This window comes from Chelmon rostratus, chromosome 14 (genome assembly GCF_017976325.1).
Source record: "Chelmon rostratus isolate fCheRos1 chromosome 14, fCheRos1.pri, whole genome shotgun sequence".
Taxonomy (NCBI): Eukaryota; Metazoa; Chordata; class Actinopteri; order Chaetodontiformes; family Chaetodontidae; genus Chelmon; species Chelmon rostratus.
In genome coordinates this window covers 22,913,596-22,935,285 of record NC_055671.1, presented here as the reverse complement: position 1 = coordinate 22,935,285, position 21,690 = coordinate 22,913,596, and the positions used below count along the sequence as shown (strand labels likewise).

At 44.5% G+C, this 21,690-nt stretch overlaps 1 protein-coding gene across 2 annotated transcripts in view; it reads left to right on the top strand.

Moving 5' to 3' along the window:
- The window catches only part of klf8 (Kruppel-like factor 8), a 64,968-nt gene that overhangs the window by 22,946 nt on the left and 20,332 nt on the right, over window positions 1-21,690 (top strand). For both annotated transcript variants that reach the window (XM_041952401.1, XM_041952400.1), the window contains exon 2: window positions 9,661-9,969. In XM_041952401.1, the coding sequence (XP_041808335.1) occupies window positions 9,661-9,969 (309 nt within the window). The remainder of the gene's footprint in view (window positions 1-9,660; window positions 9,970-21,690) is intronic.

Below are 21,690 nucleotides of genomic sequence, written 5' to 3'. Positions count from 1 at the left end.
GTGTCGGGAGGATGAACTGAGATTGAACCCTCAGCGGAATGAGCAGTCAGCCATTATGGGGGAAAAAACCTTCTGCTTGTCCTTTTATTTTAGTTATTTCTCCTCTTCCTCTCACGCTGATTGTGATCTTAGTTACATCAAGTGACAGAAAACCCCAAAGCTGCTGCTGCTGCATTGTTAAATAACAGCACTATTAAAGGAAACTGAGTCTAAAAGGGGACAGAAACAGAAAACTGGAGCCAGACGGAGCCAAATTATCTTCATCTCCACTTCTGATGAAAAAGAGTGAATGTTGTGTGTATGTCAGTGAGTGTGTGTGTGTGCTTGTGTGTGTGTGTGTGTGTGTGTGTGTGTGTGTGTGTGTGTGTGTGTGTGTGTGTTCCTTTGATAGGCGTTTTTGGAGCTGCTTGAAAATTGCTGCATGTGCGTTCATGGGTGTGGGCACAACCAGACGTGAACCGTGTACGTGTGCATATGTGTGTGTGTGTGTGTGTGAGGACCCTGTGGGGGCATGAACAGAGTGTGGCTGACTGGGGCAATCCCCCTACCCCCACCCAAAACACACGCACGCACGCATGCACACACACACACACACACACACATACACAGGCACACACGCACGCTCAGGGCCGAGGGGGTTTGGAGGGAGGCAGCAGTGACAGGGAGGAGAGCGCTGACCCAGATAGTGTCTCTGTCCCACCCTCTCTCTCTCACACACACTGTAAAAAATAAACTCAGCATGTGCTTTTATTCCATAGCGTAGTAATGGTTTTAAATACGGCTGCTACCAACATTTCATATTTTGTTTATCTATTAAAGTGCAAGTTCCCAGGGTTTTCCTCACCAAAAAAACTAACCTAATAAATCTTAAAATGCCTGTTTGGTGCTTTAGTGCATATGGAGAAACACTCAAAAGTCACCTCTAACTTAAAGGTCAGGACAGCCGATCACACAGCACAGCAGTTGTCACATTGCTGTATTTAGCTTTTTTTTTTTTGAGCCCGATTAAATCTCTGTTTGACACTTTGTTGTCTGGCAGCAGAAACAGAAAAATCTATGAATTAGAAGAAGTAAATAGTGATTTTGGCTTCATTGCAACGCAGTATAGGTGATCACAGAGAGCAGGAGGAGAGAGAACGCAGGTTTAACAGGCTGACAGCAGCCACTCATTTCCAGGTGTCGGTTGTGATGTGCAGTTTTGTTCTTTGCAAAGTGAGATTTGGCCGTTTCTCTGTTGTTCAGCCGTTTCACTGTGAGTGGAGACCTTCCTGGAAACAGTTCACGGTCTATGTTGCAGCAGAAAGTTGAGTTCATCCACGTCTGTCTTCCTGTAGGATGTAAAAATGGTCTGGAAAAATGACTTAAACACACTCACGTCATTATGCAAGAATTAGTATTTTTTGCTCCTAGATTGTAATTTTCTTGCTCGCTGTTCTCTTCTTCTTATATCAAGCTGAAGTCCTGTGTTGTGATGTAGCGCCGTAAAGCGTTATGCACTCCTCAGGTGAGATCGTATCCGTTCGAGCAAAGTTACACAGTGCGAGAACGAACGTTACAGGCGTGAAGTTGGAATGAAAGAGGCGCCGGTCACCATAATACAAGTCAGTGTGCCATCAAAATGATTTTAAAGCTGTGATTTAAGGTTAAATTGTTACATAATGTTGCTTTAATGTATTTGTTTTGGTCCAAATAAACTGAGGCAATATCTCACTTACAGAACATCTGGACAACTCTCTCCAAAGACGTTAAAATATGAAAATAAAATGTCAGTAAAGACAGGTGAGAAGAATCACACACCTGACGCTGCTGTTAACCTTTATTTTTATGAGTGTAGGAGTAGTAGGAGTAGTATTACGCAGTAGGAGCTCATCCAGCCCCCCCCCCCCCCCCCCCCCCCCCTCCTGTCAGGTGTCCATCACACCTGTCGCCTTACTGCTTTCACTGTCTCACATCAGAAGCATACAGATATATTTACATGTTTTCCGTGAAACCGCTTTGAGTGGACGTGAATGGAAAGCGTCCTCAGACACCTGCGACATGACTCCTCTCCTCAGCTGCCTCCAGCTCAGCAGCAACAGACCGGTTGTTCTGAGCGGGTGTGAATGTGTGGGACCGTATGAGGATGAAGATGAGCGTTCAGTTCACGCTCAGTCAGCCTTCGCCGGGTAAAAATAGATTTTAAAAATGTTGAGATTGGCCTGTTTGAAGCCTGGAGACAGATCCTGTTGTGGACGACTGCAGAGCAACTCCAACTACTCTCTAAAGTACAGTCAGTGAGTTCTGGCCTCATTAGCTGATGTTTCCTTATTTTAGGTCTGCAGCTAATGATTCTTTTCATCACTGATGAATCTGTCGACTAATCATTTAGCGTATTAAATCATCATCACAACAATTCAAAACCAAAAAATCATCAGATTAATGATTTTATAAGAAAGAAAAAATGATAAATGACATTAACACATTATCAGAACTGTTAAATGTTTTGTTTTATACACAAACTGAGCCATCATCAGCAAACAGATACCAAAACAGCCACAAACATGTAATATCCACGCTGTCCACCAGAGGCGATGTTGAGCTCACTCGGCCGCTCTTTGTGTTCATATGAATGGAGCTCCGTCATTCCCTTTGTTTTCTCAAAGCAGCGCTCCTGTGCTTCCTCGTGCTGCTTCTCTTCCTAAGAAATCCATTCCTGTTTGTCTTCTCTTGTGTTTGTTGTCACTGTGCGCTTGTGGTTGTTTTAAGCAAGATGAATGCCAACAAAGAGGCGTGTCTTAAAATATGCCGATCGCTACCCTGAATGGAATGCGCCACGACGTGGTTTCCTATTCTCTGAAAACAGAAGCACGTTTAGAAATGGATAACAAATAAAAACTGGAATAATCACAAAAGAAGAATGGAATGGATTATGTTGTCCACCAGGGGGAGTTTTTTACCTGGTGATGCTGGCTATCTCCTGGCTCGCGCAGTGTCGCCATATTCAGCTTTCAGTATGTTTTATTACAAAGCGGCTGAAGGGAAAACAATCTTTTCAGTGTTGTAAAATTAAACTTGTTCACCTTGTTTGAGTTTATTACTACATGCACTGTTGTTTGGTTTGCAAGCAGCATCTTGCAGTGATGTCACACATGCAAATTGTGCACTTTAATTTGAACTATGTGCAGTTAGCAGCCAGTGTTTGTTCACCACAAACAGCCAGTGTATCGACTGTACAGATGGTAGCTAAAGCTACAAATGTTCACACAGAACATTCAAACTAACCACCTCTTTCTGTTAGTTTCCCTTAGTTTCCTCACTTTGCTCATAAAGTGGATTCCTGCAGCTTTTGCATGGTTGCTTCAATCTGCGCCGCTTATAGCAATATTTGCACCTGCTGGTAGCGACTCACACCTTTGCTTTGACTTCACATGCATTCGAACCAGCTCTGAAATATGCTTCACAGCCAGTCTGAAGACCTGTACAACAGACTTTAGCTATTTTCTCTCAAAAACGGTCAGGAACACTGGATCTTAGCTCGTTGTCGACAAGCTTTATTATTATTTATTTACACTCTGAACATTTCCTCGACTCTGTACTGACACTGTGTCCGCGAAACAGTCTGCCCTTTTTTCAGCCCTTCTCGTCCCTCTTTACCCCCATACTGACTTCCTGTGGTGGGATCAGAGGCTGACAGGGTCACACCCTTTTTTATTCCTGGAACTCCACAGTGGGACCCCTCCTCTGGGGGGAGGCACACACTCACACATACTCTTGTCACTCCTCATTTACACACAATATGCGCATATACACTCACACAGTCTCTTACTATCACTGCTCGTTAGCGCTGCTCTTTCCGCACGCACACACACACATACGCACACACACACAGCTCCTGGCCCCCTCACTTTACTCCTTCCCCTTGACTGCCTTGTCAACCAGCAGATGTGGATCAAGTCGGATTTGCAAAAGATTCTCAGTGTTTGCTTCATTCTGTCCAGGGTGGTAGATTGGGTGTGGTGTGTGCACAGCTCCAGAAAGTTGAGACGACTTAAAATTTCAATTTAGTGTGTTTTTTCTGTGATTTACTGCTTACGTGGCTCCGTCTGAACTCCACCTAGCTGGAGCTCCAGATAAGGTTAAAACAAACGCTGAGGAATTATTTGGAAATCCTGTTCGATCCACTTCTGGCTGCAGCATTTTACTCCTCCAATCCAAAATATTTTGAGCGGATTTATTCTGGACTCTGTGCACAAGATACTCACAAATCATAAAAGTGCTTATACAAGTAAGCAGAATTTAAGGCCATGCACTGAGCAAAACATTGGATATTATATGTTTTAATTCTGAAATTGTTGCTGCATAAGAAAACAAAAATTGTGAGGTTACTGAGTCCATCATTGCCAAAAGCACACAACACAAAGTTAGAATACATGTAGGCTAATAACTATAATCATGGATTAATGTTTGCATGGGCTAAAAAAAAGCTAAAAATATCAAACAGTCCAGGTTTGGATGAGGCTGTAAAAAGTTGGTAGATTCCTTATTAAATTCTAGCACCCTGAAATAAATCTGCACACGTTCACGAAATATTTGGTCCGTGTAGCTTCCTGAGTACGGACTTCTGGCAGGGATGGTTGCTGAGCTACATTAGCTTTGGAGTGCTAGCTGCTAACATGCTAGCCAGCTGGGAACATGCTAATGCTAGTCAGGCACAACGTCTCTCAGAGCTTCTTTCTATTTTCTCTGTAATTTCCCGTTCACTCAACTGTGTCGTTGTTCACAGGATTGAACTTTAGGTCATTTAATAAAGTGTGGGAGGTAGCGAGCAAGCGTGCTAACAGCCAGCTGTTTGCAGGCTAAAGGGGCAGATCACAGTTTATTCAGTTCAGTTTATTCTCCAGCAGAGGAGGTTCGATCAAATTGGATGGTGACACAAAGCTAACACGATAGCTTCCTCCATTTAGACTCAGCACAGTCGAGGTGGCTTTGTATCAGGCAATGGCTCAAATTCAGGGGTCAAAGTTCACTAAAGCTGGACTCTGAACAGACCGGCTGATCGCAGGGACTCCAGCTGAATGACTTGTTCTTGCAGCTGCATCTTTAAAAGCTGATGTGACCAGCCTTTAAGGATGAACGGCAGCTGCCAGCTTAAGGTCATGTGATTTACAGCAGATTCCTATAGCAACAGGTTTCTGACGTCAGAAAAAAAAAAAAGGTATCAAAACAGGTTCTGGTGGAAATTTTAGGAAGAGTCGGAATTGAGGGAGTGTGTTTGACTTAAAGCCACTGGTGGAGTTTTGCCCTTCAGCTGCTCCATCCGCAGCCTTCAGCTCTCTCCAGCAGACAAAAACAAATCCTCCTTCCACAAGACTGTCTGACGCTCACCTAAAAATGTCAACAATGGTGCTTTCACAGCCGAAAGAAGGGCTTCGCATCGCGCCGGGCAGACAGCGCCGGATTTGATTTGTTAGGAAATTCTGTTTCTTACTTTGCGAAAATGACCCAATAAAACGTCGACGTGAGAAAACATGGAAAGCAGAATGTGATTTAGCTCAGTGAAGTGAGATAAAGGTACAGCCAATCATTTTCTCCTTTGGGCAAATTTACAACCTGATGAGACTCTGTAGAAGACGGCGATGAGGCTGTCTGGGTTCATTCAGGATGGTTTGATTGTTGAGGGGGAGCTGCTTTTATTCATGCTGCCACCGCAGAGTGAGACTGAATTTAAAGGACGAGTAAGAACAGTTTAAAACGCCACTTTGGAACAAACCTAAGAAGAAGATAGCAGACAAAAGAGGTTGTAAAAGATGAAGAACTGACCTTTGCTTGAACACATTTACCGAAACAAGTTCAGGATGGTTAATTCCCAAACTGTAAATCTGTAACGAGAGGTTTGCATGCACTCTTCTTAACTCTATGTACAACTACACATATGATGTAAAAGTACTTCCTAACAACTGGAAATCAACTCATACGAGTATAAAAAATGAACTAAAAGTTGCACTCCTCACTTGGAGTGTAACCCATCTTGTAGCTGCAGTGCATTGTGGTCCACTTCCTGCTCCTGTTGTTGTAGAAATCCGACTCTGTTTCTCACGTGGATCTCTTCCTGTGTGACTGTTGAACTAAACTCAAAGGTAGTGGTGTTAGAAATCGTGAAAATAAAGAGATGCTCGGTGTCTTTTCAGAGTCTGGCTGTGTGCTGGTTGCCGGTTGGGGGGTAGGTGTGACATCAAGCTGCCTTTACCTTTGTTTAGAGACACAGAGGGGGCTCTGTCCCATCACAATGGGACTGAGAGACCAGTGCAATCCTGTGTGTGTGCGTGTGTGCGTGTGTGTGTGGGAGGGGTATTGCTTGCAGCCACACCCGGGCTGATTGACTGAGGCCACACCTCGCTGTGGAATCCACTGGAGCCGGGTCACATGCCAGCCTGTAACACCCTGTCACCGCTCCGAGTCTCAGGCTGCAGTCCCGGGCTGAGCGAACCCACAGCAAACAAAAAAATAAATAAAATCGCTTGTGAAAGTCCGCTGATTATTTTCAAACTGACCTGGATTTTTTCTTCATGGCTCCACTGCATGAAGGAGGACAGAAAATGAGCTCTGCAGCAACGTTTAGATCCAATTTTTGAAGCGTGGACACGGTTGACGAATGTTTCTTAAAAGTGCCAGAAGCTCACGGTTGACGTATTGACTTCACGCTGTGGAACAAAATGTGAAACCCTCAGATTTTCAGTATATTATCCACAGACGTTGCCCATAAATCAACAGCTGTGTGCAAGCGAAACATTAGTGAAAGACGCTGTGGGTCAAAACCGCTGCAGACATTTTATTACTGTGACCCAATGGTACTACTCCTTCTTTAACTATGTACTACCTTTCAATAGTTTCCCTTTGAACACCCTAAAAGGGAAATGCACACCGGCAGCATATTATGTGCAGTAAATCCTCTCATTCATTATTTTGTTTGCTCTGCGTCTTGATATGTCAACACTCGGTACATCCTGGCTACTGTACCGTGACTACTTCTTCTGTGGGTATGATGCGCGCAGTGTTTCGCACTGATCCATCGCCATTGTTTGGTAACGCATCAGTTGACATGCATCAAAGACACAACACTCCTCCGCCATGTGCTGCACTTTACTCCTTCTGTACTGCTTTTGTACTGCTGCCACTTCTGCACTCACAAATGGGAAAGTCCAGGAAGTGAATTTGTGCTGAACACAGTGTTGCTCTGCTTTACTGAGTCTGATAGATTTGCTTTTATGTTCCAAAAGAAACGTATTCTCCGCTACAATAACGGCTGCAGGATGGATGTAGTTACTTTGCAGATGAAGGATTTCACAAGCAAATCTAATGCTGAGCTTCTAAAAGTGATGCATTGCTTGAAGCTAATCTGTGTGCAGTAGTTAGACCCACCTGGACCGGTTGTAGCATTAAAATGCTTCTTATGCTAATAATGCTACGATGAATACCGAGAGTCACCGTTCATTTAGATGATCTAAATACTCAGTAATAAGTTGGGTGTCGCTGGGCTTTACTATAGCGTCAGTATTAATATTAAAAGAGGGATATGGATTGCTAACACCCTTCATCTTCTTCTTCACTCAGCACTACATTTCCCGTGACGAGCTGGGACGCTGCTGCAGACAAGAAGGACAGAACTCATTTGTGTATTTGAGCATCGACTTCACACGCTTTCTGTCACTTCCTGTTTAAAGCTCGCCCACACGCGATGACACAATCAATACTGAATCCACGCTGGGCCCCCCTATCGGTGTGATTGGTTTTGGTCACAGACTTCTTCTTAAAACCACAACTCGAAAGGATTCCACTGAAACGTGGGCTGTAACCGCATTCACATCAGCAACAGCTGAGCTCAGAGGGCAAGACGACAAAGAAAGAAGTGGAAGGGGAAGTCATCTTTTTTTTTTTTTTACAACTTCCACTAGTCTGGATCAGCAGCGTTCAAACTGTGGGTCGCGACCCTGCGGTGGGTCGCGCTGGGAAGCTGAATCAGTCAGAAAAATAGAGGACATCAAAGTACAGATTAGAGCTCATATCTAGCAGTTTAAACTGATTGTTTTCCTGCTGTTGAACGTTGAAGTACATTTTAGTCTTTGACTGTTTCTCAGTCAAAAAAACAGAACCTTGAAGGCATCACCATTCTTTGACACTATTTAATGAACAAATTGAGTCATCGGTTGCCATCGCTACAATCAATTATCTGCTCGATTCTCACAGCCGCATCGAGCTTTATTCCCCCTTCCATTATTATAATAAAGTGCTATTTATATCCTTATTTTGGTCAGTATTCATATGTTATTGAATATTGATTGATTATAAGAGCAGCACTGATCGATGTAAGAGGCCTGGAAGGTCAACTGACCCTTTCACAAACAAGTTTATCTTATTTATTCTGAATTAGCATCACAGGAGCAGAGCGTTGCACCTCCACACTGGCTGAAATGTGTCTGTAGTTCAGCGTATTAATAACTTGATAAACCTGCTCACATCCACGTTCATCTTCACTTCCCCTTTTCTGACATCAGTCATAATTTTGGCAATTTTAGACAAAGTTCTTGCGTGATTTCGACGACATTTAACAGTTGAGAGCTTAGCTTGTTGCGTTAGGTGGACAAAAAGGCGCCAGTAGAAAAAAATGTCTGTTTACGTGAAAGGAAAGCACTGAGAACGGTGTGTATCGTATATCGTCATGGCGGCCGCTGCACCTCACTGAGTGTTTGAATCACACTGTGCTGCGTTCAGGGGAAAATCTTCAAGTAGATGATTCACATCTAGAAATGTTCAACCCTGTCTGCTGAACTATTGGCAAGTTTTATTTGTAGGAGAGCTCAGGGGGGGGTGCGTTTAAATGTCTGAGAGAGGAAGTGGACATGGAGAGAAAATGGAGACAGAGAAGAAGAGAAGGGGTGTGTGTTCTACTTGAAGTGTGTGTGTTGAGTCTCAGCACTCCCTGCACCCCCCCCGCCCTCGCTCTCTCTCTCTCTTTCAGTGTGTGTGTGTGTGTCTCTCGCTCGGCTTCCAGAAAAGGGTGTGTCTGCCTGCCTGCGCTGAAAGGGAGGGAGGGGTCAGTTCACGGCTACTCCTCCCTGCTCCCTCTCTGAGTCTCTGTTATTTCTCTTTCACTCTCATTCCCTCACTGGCAGCCTCAGGATTAGGCCTTTGTCTCTCTGCCTCCCCCTTCTCTCTCTCTTTGCTTTTAATTTTCTATCTTTTTTTTCCAGCCAGAGTGTGTGTCTGTGTGTGTTTTCACCCCCCCACACCCCCTCCTGGCAGATTTTTGAGAGGGGGTTTTCTTTGGCCTGCTTTTAGACTAGAGGTAATGCTTGTTGTCATGTTTTTTTCCCTCCAAACTCCAGCCTGTCACTTCCTGTCTTGCTTCCTGTCCTACCTGTCTTCCTCCCCCTCTTCCTCCTTCCTTTCTCACATTTTCCTTCCTCTTTTCTTGCTTCCTTCTTTTTCTCCCCCCACCCTATTTACTCCTCATTCCTTCTTCAAATCCTTTAAATCCCCTCTTTTGACCTGGAAGTTTTGGCTTTTTTTGCTCCCTGCCTCAGCCTCTTTCCTCTCCTTCCCTTCCTTCTACTCTTCTTCATCTGTTTCCCCAACGATCCCCCCGGCCTCTTCTCACCTTCCGCCTCTTCTTCTCCTCCTCAGTGCCAGTCGACTCCTAAGCAGAAGAAGAGTGCCGCCGGCGCCCAGAAGAAGCAGAGGAGCCCGGCCAAGCAGAGCGCCCTGACCCAACAACCGCCTCCGCCGTCATCATCACCGCCGCCGCCCGCGTCCAAGGAAGAGGAGGAGGAGCCGGCGACCAGGCCTCGGCCACCGCAGGGGGAGGACGAGGAGGAGGCGGGCGAGGAGGAGCGAGAGGAAGTGAAGAAGAAGGAGGAAGAGGAGGAGGAGGAGGGCGGGAGAGACATGCCCTCTGTACAGATCAAGCCAGAGCCAGAGGAGATGGAGTGCACGGTGAGGAGGGGTGGATGGATGTGATTGGTTGATTGATTAGAAGAGGGTGGAGGCTCAAGCAGCAGGGTTGGTGGATGGATGAGAGTCAGGTTTGTGGGGGTAGGCGTGGCCACCGACTCACACCGCTCTGATCAGACGTGTTCGATCAGGTCGAGTTCACACATGCAGGATTAAAATCAGACAGAAGCTGGAGGAGGATTTTATTTGAACACTCGTAATTATGTTGGCATCAAGAAGATTTACAAGTGAGACGGCGATTTACTGAGTATTAATTTGTCAAATTCTACGTCTCTCTACTCTCCTCGTGCTCCAAGTTCAGAGAATCGAGATTTGATCTCGTAGTTTTCCTTTTCAGGAATGAACTTTAAACATGGCAGCCATGTTTAACTCAGAGTGCTGGTTCAGTACGTCCTGGGTCTCATAAAGCACAAATGCTAAAGGCTAAAGGCAGGAAGCAGGAGTGGTCAGCTGATCGGAGAGGTTGTAAACAAACCTCCAGGTGAGCTGAAAGTAGTAAAATCCTCTCACTTCCACAGTTTATATTCTGACTTCCTGTGTCGGCTTTGACTTACCGTACTTGCTGTAGTAGTGTAACAGTGAGATTTTCATCCCTATATGACCATTATCATGTCGTTTAAAGCATGAACTCAGGTGTCTAAACCAACTGCAGATTTAGAGCGTTACTGCACGTTATTTTAGGATTACCCTCCACCAAAATCCTGCTCTTTCTTCTGCGACACTGGAATATGATTGTAGAATTGTGGTATTAACTTTTAATTAGGAGACCAAACAGGAACAAAATCCTAGAGATTTACATCTCTTCACCTGCACCATGATTTGTTGTAAATATGTCAGCTGCTACTTATCTGCTGAGCTTATGTTTGTGCAAGATCTGCTGTACTTTAACGGTTTAGCAACCTCGTATGTGGAGTTTCTCTGTGAAAGTCACATTTTCCCTCGCTGCTTAAAAATCACGTTTGGCCGAACCTCAGATTCAGGTCAGTTTTCTGTTTTCTGAATTAAAAATCCTGCCGACAGATGGAAGTGATTCTGAATTTGAAGAGATTTTGATTTGACAGCTTTCTCCAAAATATCATGAAATTTTAGCTGAAACGATGCCTTAAATTGTCATTTTGTGAAAGTGGATAGATGTGAGCGACATGCTGTCATATTCTGAGGATGTTCTGTTTAAAAGGTGCCTTCAAAGACATCCCACTGACAAAGCGGACTGATATCCATGTTCCACTTTATCACCACAAACTGAATACGAATTAGCAGAAATTTCATTTTGTAAAATTATATTAGATCGAGGAAGTTTCCTGTGAAGACGGAGGATGTAGAGGAGGAATCGAAAGAGAAGGACTGAGTGAAATGGAAATTCTGGTCGTGAATTGATGGGTGGAGCTCAGAGTGAGATGATGATAGATGGAGATCAGTAGATAGATGGAGTGAAGGAGGTGCAAGAGCTAAATGGATGGAGGAGTAGATGCAGACAGAGAGATATATGGAGGGGTGGGCGAGGGTACAGGAGGTTAGGAGGGATGGCTCGAGCAGAGGTTGATTGGATGGGGTGTTTGTGAGGAACAGGAGGAGTTTGGAGGTAGTTGTGATGAAGGTCATGAGTGTCAGATGCTCTTAGGTTCTGTCTTCTTCTTCTTTCTCCAGAATCATAAACCCTCACCATCACCATCACTTCCTGTGCTGACTTCTTCTTCTTCTTCCAAGGAAAGAACTACTTCATATTGAGTTTTCATATCACAAAAAAAGCTTTTGCTTTATCAGTCAGTGATTTTTTTTCCATTAACTAGTCAATCCCACATTTCCTAAGCGAGTAAAGGGGCAAATTTAACAGACTTGAGAAGCAAACATCAGACACTGTTTGGAGCTTCAGCTTGATAAAGGATGAAAGAGATGCACCCTCATCGTCCACAGTGAATGCTGCTGCTGGAGCCTCCTGTAGCTCAGGGTCTGCAGCAGCAGCAGCAGCAGCAGCAGTGGAGTGAATGAAACGGTGTGAATGTGGAGCGAGGCTGAAAAAAAGGCTTTTCTGCATTATAAAGATGAAGATGAGCTGTTGTGCTTCGTCGACGTGGTGTCAGGAGGGCGAGGGAGTAGCAGGCTGTCCTGATGGACGCCAGGAACAATTGATGGATGGATGAAAAGACGTAGGAAGTCATAAAACGACGAACAAACGCTTAATTGCTCTCACGGCGTGTTGGCATTTTCAGTTTTGCATTTCAAGCAGCAGCGTTGACCTTTTGTTTGTTTTAATCCGGAGTGACTCTCAGGGAGAGCATCGGCAGAACAAGCTCCATGAGGCGGATGGTGACGAGGTCAGAGGTCACGGCGGCGCCAAAGCACCCCGACAAGAGACTGTGTGAGTCAGTTCGAGGAGAAAAGCTCCTCTGGAAACCAAACTCCTGCCGGGGTTACCCTGCATGTCGCCCTTATGCCCTGGTGGTTTTATTTCTCAGGACTGTACTATTTTGGTCAGGCCGTCTGCTAATAAATTAAGCTAATTCGGAGCGGCGAGCTGCATCTTTTTCCTTGTGATTTACACAGACTCTGGGAGTTCCTCTGAGGCAGGGGAGTGCCCGTATCTTTAGACCGACTCCTCTTTTTCTACATGATCTCAGATATACATGTCTCAGAGGATTTTAGTGGTGTAAATAAAAATGAGAAGATATGCAGTTCAAGCGTTTAAATCATGGCCAGACAAAGCAGTTTAAAGGAGATAAAATGACACGAGCGCTTCATAGAAGTAGAAGTTAACTTGAAGGTATTAAGTTCCCACTGCTGCATAATCATATTGTGCCAGTTAAGAGTGTGAGCCAACCTCCTTTAAAATATATATACCCGTCATATCTTTATTGATTAGTTTCTGCAAATCAGTCTGTATTTGGCAGATGCCACCGTTTTCCAGATGTGATCAGGGATTTCCTACCTGTGCGTCTCTGCTCAAATCTGATGATCTGCCAAGTTTTGGAGCTTGTTATTCCCAGACTGTACCATCATGTATAAAGGCTTACAAGTTTGTGGCGGATCTGCATTTGTGTGTTGCTCATAGTTGAAATCTAGGCCTGTTTACCTGCTGTATTTACAGAAATTACTGACATAAGCAAACATTACGCAGCGGCAGAAAACATTCATAACCAAACTGTGGTTGTTGTTTTGGGTTTGTCTTGAATTAAAAGAACTGTCAATTAGCCGTGACGACGATGGGAGGTTGCAGTGGATTTCAGACTCCTTTGTTTACGTGTTAATGCTTGATTATACCTTTTGGAATAGAAATTCTCCGTCATTAAGATTGTTTCTTTTGCCTCTTTGTCTTCCAAAAGGCCACGTGATTTTCTTCAGAAAGTACTTCCTGATGCCTGCTTGTCGCAGCTCATTCTCATGTTTGTCTGCTGGCTGGTTGTAGCCTGATCCTGATCAGGGACACAGTATGGCTAGACTTTATGAACGCTAATTAGATACAATCATAAGTAAAAAATATGTAGGGAGCGTTAGCATGTTGCCATGGCTTAACTTACAGGTTAGCAGCACAGGCGTGTTGCGACACCTTTGACATTTCTAACTCAAGTGTTAAGTTGATAAGTAGGTCCGTGTACCCTGTTATAATCAGAGACAGAAGAGGGTATAGAATAAAGGGCGTGAGCAGTAATGATAAGTCACAGGCACGCTACGGCAACCATTAACCCGGCGTACTGGGAAAGGAGGGAAGGGTGTTGTCAGCTGCAGGGGAGGATGGGTGAGGTATGTAGCTGTAGGAAGTGTAAAAAAAAAGAGAGAGTGGAGAGAAGATGGAGAGAGCAAAAGAAACAAATTGGCATCGAGGAGACAGATGAGGAAAGAGTGCAGATGGAGACAGGAGGGAGAGGTGGAGGTGGAGGTGGAGAGGGTGTGGAGATTCAGATAAGGAAAGGCTGCACTGCAGGATTATGACTGCGATCCATTTTGTCCTCCTCTGCTCCCTTCAATGCTCTAATTCATAATGTTGTTGTCCTTGTTGGCTCTGAACAGCCAGCAAAGAGGAGAGGAACAGCAAAGATAGCTGTTCCCTTTGGTTCTTATTATGAAAGCTAACAATGCTAACAAGCCTTTTTTAGAGATAGGGCCATAAAATCCGGGGAGAGGGTCGATGGATCGGGCTTTTGGGAGCTTCAAAATCTAAACCAGCAGATTATTTCTTCTTTTTTATATTCAAAATGTTGTATATTTAATTTGCAAGTGATTTTAAAATATGTTGTTGGATTATTTTGGACTACAAATGGAAACCAGAACTTTTCCAATAATACAATCTCATCCCTCAACTACAGGTTCTGTATCCATATGCACCACTGGACCCACAATCCTCGAAATCTCCCATTCTGGTTTATTCCTAACACAGACCGCAGACTTAGATTTGCATTTGTGATGGTTTGCGGGAATGTGGGATAGGCAGGACTGAATCTATCAGCAGGGAGTGGTGTGCCTGGGAGCGGAGATAGGAAGTAAAGTTAGGAGGAAAGTCACATGCAGGACAGGAAACCAGCTGTTCTTCATCCTCAGCTGACATTCTCAAACTAAAGCAGCCAACAATGTGTAGAAACAGCACACAGGTGCCACTTTTAATGGGGTTTTCATGTCGAAATCGTGCTTCCAGTTCACATCAGATCAGCTTAAGTCAGCTCTGTTTAGATATGTGTCTGACGAACAGGATCGACAGAGTGAGCTGCGCAGAGAGAAGGACAGGAAGCCAGAAAACAAGCTACTGAGCAGGCGACACATTCAGAGGCACCAAAACCAGTGGAGGTTTTGGTGTTTCTGAATGTGTCGTCAGTAGCGTGTCTTCATTTAGGTTAAAGTCTGGTTTCAGATTTGGGTTTAGGCATGTGTTGCTTATGGTTGAGGCCTCACCTCTAAGCCTACAAAGCATGAATATACTGAATGTGCAGAGTTATCCGAGGTGAAATTTGCTTCAGTGTGTTTGAGTAACTGAATAATAAATTAATAGTTTGTGACAGTGAAATTAACCTCTGCAGAGGTTGATAAATTAAATATACTTCACCCAATGATGGAAAGAGATGATAGTCAGTTGTACTTTGTCATATTCAGCAGCAGGTTGAGAGTTTTCACTCCACGTGATCATCTTTGCGGTTCGGATTTGGTCTTTTTTTTCGTTTTTGGTGGCACGTATCTGTCATTATCTTATCTTCCATCTCGCAGTTAATGATCCATGAACAACACATTTAGACCCTGCTGTTTGTCAGCCAATCAGCAACTAGTTTGCTGCGATTTGATTTGCTCTCACCGCGGTTGGTTGTCTGTGAGCTTAAAAACAATGAAATAGCCAACATATGCACATTTATTGCACATTTTAGTGAATTTACAGATAATTTCAGGTTTCCTTTGATGCACATTTCCGTTGATGCATCGGCCGTTCAGCTGAGGTTCCACTGTTGTTTTCATTTTGTGCTCACCACAAAATGATCAGCATAGCTTCTCTCAATGAAGGAAGCAGGCACAAAGTTGCATCACACCTGCCCAGACTTGTGCCAAAGGTCACTGAGCGTTACCTCCTCGGTCTTCATTTGCAACAAACCTTTTCCACAAACATGCTTTTCTTGGCAGGTTATAAATCTGCTCTGATGAGTGAAGAAACCAATTACACATTGCCTCTGGCTCTGTGGTGGTTAGATTTCTTCTTTGGAACAACTGATCACACAATACAGGCTTCTTCTGTGTTTGCATGTAGTTATTAAAAGCAATCAATGGTTTGCTCTGTCTCACTCTGCAGCTACAGTGCAACTACAATCCCAGTATGGAGCGTGGAGTTCCCCAAGGCTCAATACTTGGGCCTCTTTTATTTACATTGACATATATTGACATATATATTATGCAAAATTATGAAATCATAGTTGTGCAGAGAACACTTTTGCCTTGCTCTGTCAGCAAGTGACAACAATCCCATAAACTCACACAGACAACACAAACAAAGAGACACTACAACGACTATTAGAATGAAACTCTAAAAAATGTTTACATAGGCTTATTTATATGCATGACTTTGTGTTTCAGATCTGTTTTAAATCTGTAGTGCTTGAATTCCCAGAAAACTGAAATGATAGAAGCATTTATACGCTGCTTTGGTGGTTAGCTGCAATGTTTCTGGGTTGTTTTTTATTGATTGTCCCAGCTGATCTTTTATTTTGCTGAAGATAATAACAGATAATGTGCAGAAAGCGTATCATCAAGCTGAGGTGTTGGGTGGCGAGGGTGTGAAGGACGATCGATAATTCAACAACTGTCCACCTGAACTGATGGAAAATAAACTCCTGAGTGGCTGATTTAGAAACATCTTATAGAAGAAGCAGCATCATGTGTTCACATGAGTGGGAGGGTTTGGGAGGTGGGGGAGGGGTCTGGGATATGTTTGTGTGTGTGTTGTGTCGTGGCATGGTTTGGGTTAGTAAAGGGTCGGGGCTGGGTGGAGTAGTATTGCGTAAGGGATCATTAAGCTGTGTGTGTGTGTGTGTGTGTGTGTGTGTGTGTGTGTGTGTGTTGACCACACCTCTGTGGCTCTCTCGAACAGAGGGGAGTGGAGTTTCCTGTCTAATAAAAGTCTCCAGGAAGCAGATCCTCCTGGCATTTGATCCTCCGGGAGCCTACAAACACTTAAACACCTCACATGCAACTTGTGTTGACTCAAATTCGCTGTTATCGCCTTCATTCCGACTCGTTCGCATCGTCGTGGTGAACAAACAACAACGCTGGCAAGACGATCGTTTGCCAGTTCTGGCTTTACATTCGTTATTATGTAATTTTTTCTAATAAAACAGTCTCAGTTGTCTTAAGTATGATTGTTTAAGAAATTAATGGCAAAGATTTTGTGTGCAGTGACACATCCAAGAGTGAAAAGATATGAAACACAAGAAGCTGGATTAGTTTTCTCAACTGCCACATTAACAATAGAATAACTAATCAGAGGAAGATGATGGCTCCTCTGCACGCCTCCCTTAATTTGAAACCTTGCACGCCATTCCTTGCTGATGATTGGCTCCTGGTCTGTGTGGCCAACAGTTGTGGTCTACTGGTGGTCACACAGGTCCTAAACTTTCCAAAAACTGTGTAGTGAACTCAGGAGGTTTACAGTTAGTTGTTATTTTCATTATTGATTATTTTGTGTATTATTTTATAAAGTAGTCAATTAATCATTGGGCTTGTAAAGTGTCCATCATAATCTCTTAAAGCCTAAAATTACCAGTCTGACCATCATTCTTAAATCTAAAGATGGTCAGTTTATTATCACACAGAAAATTAACTGGCTGTCCTTAAACTTCCGGTTTGCTTTCCGGTGTGTCCCGCTGCAGCAGAGAAGCTCAGTTTTGAGTATGTCTGGTATCCTGATTACTATTTTAAAGATGCGTTTTTTGGCTGCTGACCAGTCTGATGTGTTCAAGGGCTGTCTGGCTGCTGTGAGTTGAGAAGAAGTGAGGAGATGAAAAGGAAGGCAGAGATGCGTGAACACACTGGTTGGTTGGCTACTGTATGTAGGCGTGTCGGATAAGGTCACATGTCATGCAGACGACTTCCTCTCTTTTTTCAGAACGCCACCTTTTTATCTCATCTTCTTCTCCGGCCGTCATTCTTCTTCTACTTTCTCTCTCAAACTCTTGCTCTCTCTCCCTCTCTCTCACCCTAATAGGATGTGTCGAGGGAGGCTCTGCTTCCGCTCGCCCCGTCACCATGGCAACCGCGGCTCTGGCGGGAGTTGCCGAAAAGACTGTGTAGCCTGACCCCTCCCCCTCCTCCTCTTCCTCCTCCACCTTTCCAGACCAGCCCCTCTCTCTCTCTTTCTCTCTCTCTCTGTTTCTACCTCACCCTCTCTCTTTCTGCCCCCTCCCCTGTGTCTCTCCCTTTCTAACTGCTTCAGCCAAATATGAACACACACACACAAACATACTGAATACCTGCCAGCACAGCACAGTGAATAGCCCTGTAATCTCTCTCTCTCTCTCCCTCTCTCTCTCTCTCTCTCTCTCTCTCATATACACACAAATACACGCACAATGAGGCCCTCTGTGTGTGTGTGTGTGTGCGTGCATGTGTGTCACTGATGTATGCACATAAACAAGTCAGTTGTCCTCCAGCAAACAGGAGCACTCATGCACAAAGGCAGGCCACAACACACACACACACACACAGTCACACACATGTACACACACTCTATTACTCCCCCCTGTGTTTGTGTGTGTGTGTTTGTGTGCGAGAGCGAGAGAGAGAGAGCATGAGACATGAGAGGTTAGAGGCCTATTTGCTGTGCTTTTGCCAGGAGGGCTTTGCTAGCATGAGTGTTACTCAGTGTGTGTGTGTGTGTGTGCGTGTGTGTGTATGAGAGGAATTTTGTGTGTCTGTGGTTGAGCATTCAGTCCATTCAAAGGACAGCACATTCACAATTTTGGGATGCAGAGAGAGAGCTGATGTGTATGTGTGTGTGTGTGTGTGTGTGTGTGTGTGTGTGTGTTTGGGGGGGGTTTGGGTGGGCAAATGCATTGCAGATAGAGGACAGATGCAGCTCCCTCTGCTGGTGCAAGATGATGATGTCATTGTTGGCAGCCCACTTCCTCCAGAGTGGAGCTTCCAGGAAGTAAAAACAGCAGCTGTGATTGGGACAGGATGTAGACGCCACTCTTTCGTGTGTGTGTGTTTTTGTATTCAGAGCTGATCTGAGTAACATGGAGTTCATTTGGTGGATCAGCTGACACGTCATGCTCCCGTGTGTAGTGGGCTGAACTTTGTTTGCCACGCCACGCGTTTTCATTTCCCCCTGCAGCAGATAGTGTTTAATGTGCATCGCTCAGTGTCTTTAAAAAGCAGACGTTCCTCCACAAAGAGTATCAAACTGTCCTGGACTCCTGCTGCTGTGCACAGGTTTCACTTTCATCACTGCTTCCATTCCCTTCTCGCCACCATTAAACAAAGACATCTGACTTCAGCAGCAAAAATCCATCCATGTTAACAAGTCAGTCTGTCTAGTCAGCTCTAAAAATAGGATGTTATTGAACCCAATTGAAAAAGACCTGCCCTGTGTGGTGAGATAAAGTCACCTCCGTCCAACACAAACAGACTGCTTCCCGGAGTTAAGCCCCGGTGTCGCGGTTGCCGACGTCGTCTTCAACGAGCGTTAGCGGTGTTGAAAGTTTCACGGCCGCCATGACGAAGCCAAGATTTCTGTTTTTCCATTCATAGAGGTGATGATTCTGAAATAGTGCATGGGTCTATAGACTCAAATTGAACTCGAGGAGCTAATGTTTCTCCACCCTGGTTTTTTGCAGTTTAAATTTTTTGCTTTGCATTGTGGTTAAACTCCTGCTTTGCCGTCAGAACGCCGCTGAGCTGCCGGGCTGTCGAGGCTTTGCTTCGTCCCTGAAAAGCTTCTAATTTGAACATTTGAACAAGGACGCAAAGGGAACTGATTGAACAAAGGGAACTGATTGAAAAGAAGCCACGCTTCAGCTCCTGGGGAACTGACTTTAAAGAGACGCGCTGAAGGAATTTCCACGTATGTTGTTGATACATGAGCGATTCTGAGGTCACCTGAGGACCGGAATGACGAGCCTGGAGCTTTGTCAAACTGTTACCTGTGAACTACTGTGAGGCTCCCTGGCTGCACGCTCTCAGCTGTATCTTCCTCATCTGGGTGCAACAAGTCCATGCACATTCTTATAAGGTTACAGAGAGGCATGCTGGGTAACGTAGGAAACCCATAACTGAGCCATAAAGCAGAGTTCAATACAGCATTATTCTACAAAAACTACACTGTGTAATTATATAAAATGCTTTATGTTTCTGCATCTTTGCTTACAGAAAAACCTTGTTTACAACCTGGATCTGTATATTGTCTGCCTGCTAGCTACAATGGCATTTTATTTAATATCTTTATAGTAGCGATGCCGGGGAGTGGAGAGGCTGCTAGTCAGACTTCTGCAAGTGTATGAGTGGAAAGGGCGTTGCAGCATAAACAATCAGACAGGTTTGAAACAAGTCCAGTTCAGCCCGGTCATGTAAACTATTTATTTAGAAGTGAAAACGAGCTAGCATCCACGTTTGTTTGTTGCAGAGCTCCCTGCTCCTCACTCGCTTTTCCCACCAGTAAATGTTTTTGTCCTCAAAGCAAGGTGGACACTGCACTGTGCATAGATGACAATGAGGAAACGTAAGTGAGGACAGGTGATTTATGCGACATTTACTTTACTCTTAATGAGCTGTGGCTCTGAGTTGACGTGCTCTACAACACGCTAATTCTGTCATGTGTTCTGACAGTCCACAGGAAAAATATTTTACATTTTCTTACAATATGACGGCATAAAACACCTATTCATTGACAAGCTTGTTAGATGCGAATGGCACTCTTAATTGCATCTTTATTAAAAACAGCTGTTCGGTGAAGGTCTGCTAATTACGCCTACATACAGTATGTTAAAATCGGGTAGAGCAGTTGCATTAATTCCAAGGTGAATAACACAATGTTGTTTGCTACAGATGCATAATTAGACATCCGGGCACTTAGTCTGAATCCTCCGTTCCTCTCCATTTATTTCCTGCTCAGGTTGCCTCATTTTTTGGTATTTACCACAAGTGCTCCACCAGAAGTATTTGATTTTTCTTTTTAATTGGAAGCTGCAGTGTAGATTCACGTGCAATGAGCTGCACGGCTGTCATTAAAACGCAAGTAGAGTTTGCTTTGAGCTTGGAGTCGTGAAGTCCTGTGTGGGCGTTTGGGACCAGCAACTTACCAAGCACCCAGGAAATCAACACTGGCAACTCCTATTAGGTAACATTAGGCGGAGAGTCTGTGTCAGTGTTGGCGCTGGCTAGCAGACGCTGTGGGCTGCGCTGGGATCAGCCTGCTAACAGGTGGGTGAAGCAGAGAGAGATAGAGAGGGATAGACTGCAGGGTGGGTGCAGTTGGTGTTTCACTGGGTGGGTCAGGCTGTAAGGGGTGGAGCTCTCTCTCTCTCTGTGTGTGTGTGTGTGTGTGTGTGTGTGCAGGGTGGGGCTGTGTGGTTTATATCTCCCCCAGCTGTTGTTTTTGTGTTTTCCTGGTATGGTCCAGATCTGCTGTCATGCTCCACCTCCTCAGGCACACACAGTATTCTCGCATGCGGTACGTGCACACTTACTGTAAATGCCCCCCAAACATTACAGTTGATCACAGATATTGATGCAAACACTCAATGTCTTTCACCTCACTTCCATCCTCTCATCTTCCTCCTCTCTTTACCTCCCACTGTGCCCCTCCCTCTCTGTCCATGCTCCCTTCACCTTTAACTTACAGTCACAGTATTGCTTGTCTACCTTGGGACCTATTGATCTCTTCCAGTAATAGCGACATAGCCTGAAAGCTATTTTATATTTTACTATATGCGCCATCTTGTTCCTGCGTGTGCTTTTTTTAATTTTTTTTTTTTTTTACTTTTTACCACTCTAGATCGTGTTCTCCACCAAAGGCCAGTAGGTGCAGCAGTGTAGTGTTACAGAGGCTGTGGAACCATCTGGCCAGTAACTTTTGGCCCTTTTCCACCAAACACCCAGCAACTAGCAGCCAGTTTTGGCAAGTAGCTGTTTGCATTTCCATGGTAGCTGAAAAATTGTGACCATTAGGAACATTAGCCTGACTCTGTGATGTCTGAATGAATGTTGGTCGTCGAGTGAATCTGCTCAGTGATTTGTGTCGAG